Raw genomic sequence first — 9,586 nt, 5'->3', positions numbered from 1 at the left:
AAACTCTTTAACTCTTGTAAAATTTTAAAACTTTTAAACTCTTTCCAAAACATTTTAATTTAATTACAAATTCAACTTATGTTACTAAAATTATTAGACATTTAAAAATAAATTAAAAAAATATTATTAATAATACCTTATATCATTACCTTTCATATCTTTATACAATTTTACAACACAGAACTAACCTATATTTTATTTCTCATATCAAAACACACTCTTCACTTCCAAAATTCATAAAGAAAAAAAAAAACAAAACCAAATAAACTCACAATAATTATTTCAAACACTTTACCAAACATTTTCAAACAAAGAAAACTAAATCATACCTTTTTTTATCAAAATACACACTTATACAAGTATTTCACATCTCCAAAAATCAAACAAAACCCATTATTACTACTTACCCTATCAAGTTATACAACTTCCTATTTCTACAAAACCTGTTAACCCTCAAAAATCACAAACTTTACAACTATAACAAATATGACTAATACCTGTCTTTTACAAAATTCAAAAACATTCATATACCTGTTAATACTTTTTCAAATACAATTTTTACTTCTATACACAAAAAAACCCCAATCAATCATACTTACCAACACTTTCTACGAACTTTTCCTTCATTAAATATGCCCCCAAAATAAAAACAAACAATAACCCCACATACACAACTCAAAAATTAACCACATTTTTAATACATTAAAATATACACCACACTTCTAAAATTCCCTGTTCCCCCATAAAACAAACAATTATTAAAAAAACACACCACACTCTAAAACACATTTTAAATCAACAACAAAAAAATAACCCAAACAACATCTCAAATAAAATTAAACAAAACTTGGCGTATCTTTAATTTTTTTAATAGCTCATTTATAAAACCTAATCCTCAAATTTTAAAAAACCTTTCAAATAACACACAAACAGAATTTATAAAAAATCCTCCAATTTTAATCAAAAACCCTGAAACAAAAGTTAAGAACCCATTTCCAGTAATAACATAAAACAAAACAATAAAACTTACATTGCCACAAATACAAAACCTAAATAAATCCCCACAAAAAACATAAAACCTTATCACACTCAAATTCACACCAACAATTCCAGAAACAAACAAAAAAACAAACACACACACATAAAACACAAAAACCCTACAATTTATAACATTCCCCATTCGACCTACAAAAACTACAAATCTTAAATTTTATATGAATATTTAAACTATAAAAATTATTAATGTCATAAAACTCTTTTAACAAAAACATAATATCCATCATATTAAAAACCCTAAAATACCTAAATTTATAAAAATTAAATATTAAAAAACAATTTAATACCTTATAATTGATTAATCCCTAAACAAATAGTAAAAAATTTACTCTTCACTTCCTGAGCCATGGATCCTTCCCGAGACAGATCTAGCCTGTCCACTTTGGTTGAAAAACTGAGATTATGAAGCTAGGCACAGATAAATCCTAGAAGAGATTAAATTTAAGAAATTGTTAGAAACTAGTAAAAGCAGTGCAACATAAATGACTGAAAATTTTAAAACTCAGTCTAGCTTTGCCTTGAGGCCAAAATAATTGATTATTTGTTATAAAAACCTGAGCCAAGAATGATCCTGAAATTATTTTCTTACAAGACTACGGTATGAATGCTCATGAGCACTCACTTTTCAAGTACACAATTGCTTTCAATTATCTTTGAATATTTGGAATAATAAAGCTCACAGCCTTTTTCAAAGATATCCAAGTTTATTACTGAAAAAAAAAGTAATAATCAAATGTGCATGATACAGCAAGTAGTTGCATTTGTATATGTAAACCTTGATAAAGTAAACAGCATCCCAAAGACAAATTTATACCATGAGTGTCCTACAACAGTTAATCAGATTTACAACTTTTTCCTCAGTGAATTCTTTTACTTCTGGGGTACATAAATGCAATCTTAAAACACAAATTAAACTGAAAGCTGACATGCTGGAGGAACTTACAACTTTTGCACAGAAAAGTAGATTTCCCCAAAAATGCTCTCTCTTACTGTAAACTTGATTTAAATATTACTTACAAAGTGTAGATTTATGAGTAGAAAAAATAGCTGAAATTTTGTTCTTACTGCTTACTTAGAAATCAAGTTGTATTTAAACATTGCATAAATTTCAAATATATACACATTTTAAGAAATCTCTTACGACCATGATATTGCAAGTTAGCCAGAACTATCAGAGTAAAAAAAATGACTGAACTATCTTATTCAGTTTGATTTTACATGAGATTATTTCAAAGGACTGACATTTCAGTGATACTACTATAGGTAAAAATTAGAGCCAACAGTTTGGAAGATTTTTCAATACGAAACTCCAAGTCATTTAAATAGAACGTGAAAAGAAAATGTGATGTGATTTTTTTTTTTCATTATTAACAGAAAAATCATCATGTTCTCAGTGGTTAAAATCTCACTAGCTTTAGACTCCATTAGGTTTAACCCTAATTTCTCACGCTGTTGCATCCTAACAAGTAGCTCATGTCAGTAAGAATGCAAACTCCAGAGAACAGCCAGCAGTACAGAGGTTGTATCAAGAAGACAGAATGAGCCAACAGAACTCACACAAGGTTATTTTTGGTGCAGTGAAGAGGAAATACACCATTACATTTCAAGACTACATCCCAGTCCTAGACTGAAAAAGTTCCTGTATACCATGGAATAGTGCAGTGATTTCCCTACTGTTCCTTGTTGTGCCATTAGAACTTTGTGCTGTTGTGGTAACATTGTGCTACTATGGTTATGCCAAGCTTATGACAATCCAAATTTCTAGTACATGTGTCTGCAATGGCAATATCAGATAAAATTTGTCAAAACTAATCCATGATAAAAATTTAAAAATTATAAAACTAGGGTATTTAGTGTGTATGTGCACGTGTAGGAAGGGAAATAAGGAGGAAAAAACTGTGGTGCTGGGGGAAGTGACTCAAAGGACAGGAACAGCACAGGCAGAGGTGCCCCACACTGCCTCACACTGCTTCATCCCACCAAGGCATATCGATTTGTAAAAAGCACCAAACAGACTGGTATTTGTGCACTTCCTGCTTTGGCATCTCAGTAAGGGACATCCAAAAACAGCCCGTAAAAAAAAAAATCTGCTGTTACAGAATTGCCCTGGAAACTGGACTGTCACCTAGAAGGCAGTGTGCAATAAAACACCGAGAATAAGTAAAGAATGAGCCAAAGGAGAAAACAAAGAAAAGATCAGGAGGTCTGTCCCCATGCTTCATCCTCAAACCCTTATTTTTCAGAGCCTGTTGCAATTCTGGAGCAAAACTTGCTGGAGTGAACAGGAGACCTTTGCTGCCTTCGGCTCATTCTCGCCCTCCACATGCTAGTTGCTGAATTGGACCTCAGAAGAAAGTGTGTTTTGCGGGCATGAGATTGAGTAGGAAAGGACTTAGGGAATTTTTTAAGCTACTACATTTTCTACTACAGGAATATAGGTTAGAATTCACTGAAACACTTCCAAAAAGTGTCACTGTATGCATTTTAGTCGGACAAAGTATACACTGGAATCAAGGTCTGTCTAGAAGTGGAATTCTATTTGAATTCTAGAATCAGTCTTAACATGAAATAATTATTACAAAATGCTGCCCTTATATTTGTTTAACACTTTGCCCCTAAACAAGCAACATCAGCACTTTATAAGGATTCCAAAATAACGTAATGCTTCTGGAAGTACTACTGCATTGTAAGTGATTACTGATACCACTATTTTTATCTCTGTCCATTTCCTTAATAGAAACTAAATAGAAAATGTGATTTAAATTTTTTTTCCATTAACTTTATCACATTCTTAAGTAGCTGTTTGTACAAAATGAGTTTTATTGATAAGGCTATTGCCCAGTATATATAAAAAAAAAAAAATCTAGTTTATTATAGTTTCAATGAAAATTGGTGACACTTACAGGCTAACTATGCTAATTTGCCTCCAAACAAACTGTGACACAATGCAAAAGTTTGGTAAGTCCCACAATGCCATGTAGGGCTTGACAGGTAACACCATTAGATTCCATGGCTCCAGAAATTCTCTCTGGCAACACTCTCAGTTGCAGTGGAGGAAGCCACAGCAAGGAAAGAGTAGATGTGCATTACACATACGATTAGACTGATCATCTTAATGGCACATTAAGAATAAAACATCAAAATTCTTGCCCTTCTTTGTATTAATACTTGCCCTGAAGCTTTGTTTCCCAAGGTATTTTTACTTTCATAGAACTTTTTATGAAGGAAACTTCTGGAAATTTATTAATTTTTCCATTAAGGTATTTATCTACTAAGCTATATTCACCAGTCTGTCTAGACATTTTCCTTTTGAGCTTTCCACAGGACACAATTGAACCTAACTGTGCCTCAGAACACAATTTATGACAAGTTGTTGTGGGAAAAGGGCACAGCTGATGTGTATTTCATACTAGTGAAGAAATGTACTTCCAAAGAAACATCAAACAAAAAAAAACAAAAGCTCACTTATCATTCATCATCACTAATGAAATTTTAGTCCTGTCACCATTTTCTCCATAAATCCTTTAACAAAAAGGGTCAGGAAAGAATTGAATCATTAATGTTGGAAAACATCACCAAAATTATCAGGTCCAATCTTTGACCAAATATCACCATGACAAATAAATCACAACAGTAAGTGCCATGTCCAATCATTTCTTGAACACTTCCAAGGATGATGACCCCATCACCTCCCAGGACAGACCGTTCCAATGCTTTCAATGAGAAAATTCTTCCTGAACCTCACTGTGTGCAGCCTGAGGTTATGCTCCCGTGTCTTGTCCCTAGCTGCCTGGTAGAAGAGGCTGACTCCCATCTTGCTACAATCTCTTTCCAGGTAGTTGTGGAGAATGATAAGACTCCTCTGAGCCACCTCGTCTAAGTAAACAACCACAGCTCCTTCAACCACTCCTCCTATGACTTAGTCTCTCCAGATGCCTCACCAGCTTCACTGCCCTTCTCCAGGCATGCTCCAGCCCCTCAGTGTCTGCCTGGAATTGAGGGGCCCAGAACTGGACACAGGTTTCAATGTGTGGCCTCACCAGTGCCAGGTACAGGGGCACAGTCAGTGCCTGCTCCTGTGGCCGCACTGTTTCTGACACAGCCAGGATGCCACTGGCCTTCTTGCCCACCGGGGCACAGCTGGCTCACGTTCAGCTGCTGCTGACCAGCTCCCCCAGGGCCTTTTCCCCTCTGCCCCAGCCCGCAGCACTGCAGTGGGTTGCTGTGATCCAGGGACACGACTCGGCACTTTGCCACGCTGAGCACTCCACTGAGCTGGGCCCATGGATCCAGCCTGCCCAGGTCCCTCTGCAGAGCCTTCCTGCCCTCCAGCAGATCAGCAATCCCACCCAGCTTGGGAGAGTGCGCAAACTCACTGAGGAGGCCCCTGATCCCCTTGTCCGGATCACTGATAAGGACATGAAACAGAACTGGCCCCAGTAGAACTGGTTCCCTTGGGGAACCACTCCTGACCAGCTGCCAGCTGGATAAACAGCATTCACTGCCACCCTCTGGCATGGCCATCCAGCTCTAGCCCAGCTAAGAATGCACCTGCTGCCACTTTCTCCAGGAGAATGCCATGGGTGACAGTTTCCAAGGCTTTACTGAACTCATCATAAGGTTTGCCTTGTTTCCAAATATCCAAGGAATATCAAATATCTCAATCAGTGTGCTGTGGGAGCCTGAGCTGAACATTCAGGCAGGCCTCAGCACTCAGTTGTGAATACTCTTACTGCCTCCCTCTTTGTAGAGACAAACTTAGGGGAACCTCTCATTAGGATGGCCAATAAAACAGAATTCTTATCTTCCTTTTTTTATTCACCAAAATTCAGATCTCACACATTAGGCACAAATTTAGAATAAAAAGTTGTAAGAAATGAGGTGTATATCCCATATCTGGACTTTGTGCCAGTTCTGAAATGGAAATTCCTTTTGTCTGAAACAAGATGCAGAATTTGGTTAAGAATAATTAACACATTTTGAACAAATACTTATATATAAAAAATCTAGCTGCTCATGCAGTCTCTCTAAGGGCGCATGCACAGAGCAAACTTTTCATAGATTAGATCTGCAATGATCTAAAGCATTTTTGCACAAACTGAGGTTCTAAAGCTTTGTCAAATTTCACAAATGCAGTCTGCATGCACAGTCTAGTCATACTAGTCATTTGTTTGAAAAGACAATATTTAGCATATTAAAAGATCATTCACCATTCAAAAAATACATTATTCCTGAGGACAGTGTGTGCCTTATTCCTTAGAAAAGTAACGTGCAGTCAATGAAAACAGCATACTGAGCAAAGTCTAGGAAAAAAGCTTCTCAGCTTAAGCAAATGGCTGGACAGTGGCAAGACCATTACACACTGTTGATGTCCTCCAAATGTAAAGGACACACAGAGTGTTTTTCCAAACTTCTTGTGCTTTCCCAGTGCATAAAATGCACCATGTCAGATCTACATACTTGCCTTTCATATACTCCTATATTCCAGTGTTGAAAAAAAATGATAACATATCTACATGTTAATCTCAAATACAAAAAGATTATTAATGTGGTTTTTCAAGTCCAATTGGAATTTACCTAGGTATGTATTGACATGCGCCAATATCAATAGCAGAAACAAGAAAGTATAAAATAACGTTTCTGATTTTTGCCTGGTTTTACCCTGTATCTTTATAACTTGGGCCAGCCAAGACATTTTGTTTTTAGAGAAAATATTGAAAAGAGCTCATTTGTGACCTTCTGAAGCATTCAAATATTATCACTAGGTGGCACACAAATAAAAACTCTGACACACGGTTAATGCTGTCAAACAATGCTTGACAGTCCATAGAATGAGACAGAGAGACAATAAATTAAACCAAAACTTGTGATTCTATTAGCACTGAAGAGAGTGCAGTATTTTTTTTTTTCTGATAATGACTCCTGAGGAACTTAATGCACAACCCAGAACATGAAGGAACAAAACAGCCTTTCCAAAATATGGCAAGCTGAGTTCCATCAGCCCTTTATCACAGAATGAACGGGTAATGTACCTGATTGGGCCAGATCTTCAAATTTCTTTCCTCCTTTCATGCAGTACTACAGATACTCCTACAAGTGCCTTGTCTTGTAACAGAGCTGAAATCAACCAAGAAATCTCATTAAAGTGGTGGAACAACTGAAGAACTTAAAATTCTGATATTAGGCTCTCAGGATACAACAGATCCTATTTAACTACTTTGACGGGCTCTTGACTCTTGAAATTAATTTCAGTGAAATAAAATAAAATTATTGTGCTAATAAATACAAGTGAATACCCGACTCACAATTTTTAATTACACAGGATAATGTAAACATCAAAAATTCAGGTCTTTTCATATCTGTCAGCAGTGATTTTGCTGCAGCTTTATCCCTAAAAAGAATGTCAAAATTTGCAGACTTTGTAGCTATTGTGCTTTGCTGGCTCTTTGTTTTTCAGATTTTTCTCATCCAATACAGAGAAGCATTATTTAAAATTGTACAAGAGAAACAGAACAACTGTAACACTGTTTATCCATTCCCTTCCCTGCAAGGTATCCCTTCAAATTTGTTTAAACATTAGGTGCTTTTCCTGTATTATGAAATGTTAGTAACAGACAATTTCATCACCAAGATGTGACTATTAACCACAAGCAACACTGCAGTATGCTGTTTGAACATAAAAACTGCAATTTGATTCTTCAATGAACATCTACTTTTTTAGTGATTTTATCGAAAAAATCCTCTCCAAAGTGTAAGAAGGCATACTAATATTAATAAATCTATGAGTAATCACCGTGTGTGTATGCATTTATATACAATCTGTATAGATATTTGCCTGTATCCAGCTCCAATGTTATGACATTTTTAGGCCCATAAAAGAAGTGCACATTACTGCAATATTTACTATTACAATAAGAAGAACATTGTTACAAATTGCTCTTCTCCTTCCCTGAACAAGCAAGCCACAATGTTATACTGTATGTCTCACATATATCGGCAGAAGCTTGCATACTATCAAGATATAACTGTATTTTGAAGAGAAAGTCATTTGCACTGCATGGGAGTAATTTCAAGTTAGCACTCTGTGAAGTCATGGAATCATTGCCCAGGCAGATCAAGAGGAACAGTAACACAGCATGAAAATGACAGTTCTTTCATCCTGGAAGCATGTGGAGATGGCCTTTCACACACAAAAGTGCAAAGACAACTCAACAGCTGTGTAATTTTCAAACAGAAAATTACCTTCTCCTGGTGCTGCTGTTTTCTTGATGAATTTGGGCTTTTTAGTTTTCAACTGTTTTTCTAGATGGATAAATTAATGACACTGATGTGCAAATCTTAAACTGCATAGTATATACTTAGCGGTCACAGACCCCTTTTTTTAGGGTAGGACCGCATCCACAATCTCAACAAGAGACTAGGACAAACCTGACAAAACAGTAAGCCTGAAGGATCAAGTCATAGCCACAAAGGCAACAACTGCTCTTTTCTTTAGAGGCATTACAGATGGAGCTGAGCAATCAAAAGCTGTAGAAGTAGTGGATATCACATAAGTTGGTTTTAGTCATGCCCTTACTCTATAGGTTCACAGGTAATTTTCTGTTTTCATCATACTGATAGTATCTTCATAAACAGCATGAAAATCCATTGCCTTTTTTTAAAACAGTGTCCAGATTTTCACTCTGGACAAATTTCTGAATGCCAATTGTCACTGGAGCTCATCACAGACCAGTTACAGGTAAGGCTTTTCATTGACATCACTGGAAACATCTATTTTTCGGTGGCCACCAAAGTACGCAACTGTACTGCCTAGGAAGAACATATATACACCACCACCAAATCTCACACTGATGCCAGACTGACTTCATTTTGTAACTTCACTCTCCATTTTCAAACAGTGTTTTTGTTGCAGCTTAGTAATGACTAAGGCCATTCATGGTGATACTGTTTCCCATTCTTTTTCCTTTCTCTTTGCAAATGTTCCAGTTCAGCCTCATACATCATTTCCTGGACTAAGTATTTCTCTCTTCTCATTCTGTCACACAAGTCTTTGGGTATGTCTGGAATTAGGTAGGCAATGAAAGACTTTATTCCAAAAACAAGGTGCTGAAAAGAAAAACAAAAACAAAAATAATTGCTCAACATATAAATAAGTATTCCTTTGTAGGACTACACTTTAGAGCCTAAATGTCTGTGGCAAAACTGGACTGAGATTCAATTTGTGACTGAAAGGCAACTCTTTTTTTTTTTTTTTTTAATAAAAACACTCCTATGGGAGTAAATGAGTGATCTAAAAGAAATGGGCAAATGCTGAAGTTTTCTAAAAAGGAAAACAAAGGGCAGAGTTAGTGACTTAAATGAAGATGTGACTACTGGATATGCTAGTTTGATCAACAAATGCCAAAGCTACCTACAAGCAGTCTTTGGTCAGGGCTTATCATGGAAATAGATAATCAGATTCCTGGGGAGTATGCAATACATACTTCAAACTCAGTATACATGTTTCAACTTTTCTATTAGCCTAGAATCA

The 9,586-nt window shown here is 36.0% G+C and overlaps 1 protein-coding gene across 5 annotated transcripts in view; it reads right to left on the bottom strand.

Annotated features, from left to right (window-relative positions):
* Positions 1-5,853: 5,853 nt before the first annotated feature.
* The window catches only part of ANO3 (anoctamin 3), a 133,008-nt gene continuing 129,275 nt past the window's right edge, over positions 5,854-9,586 (bottom strand). For all 5 annotated transcript variants that reach the window (XM_068194827.1, XM_068194826.1, XM_068194829.1 and 2 more), the window contains one exon: positions 5,854-9,162. In XM_068194827.1, coding sequence (XP_068050928.1) covers positions 8,980-9,162 — 183 coding nt within the window. In that variant the 3' untranslated portion in view covers positions 5,854-8,979. The remainder of the gene's footprint in view (positions 9,163-9,586) is intronic.

The sequence above is a fragment of the Anomalospiza imberbis genome, chromosome 6 (genome assembly GCF_031753505.1).
Source record: "Anomalospiza imberbis isolate Cuckoo-Finch-1a 21T00152 chromosome 6, ASM3175350v1, whole genome shotgun sequence".
Lineage (NCBI taxonomy): Eukaryota > Metazoa > Chordata > Aves > Passeriformes > Viduidae > Anomalospiza > Anomalospiza imberbis.
This window is presented reverse-complemented; position numbering and strand designations above follow the sequence as displayed.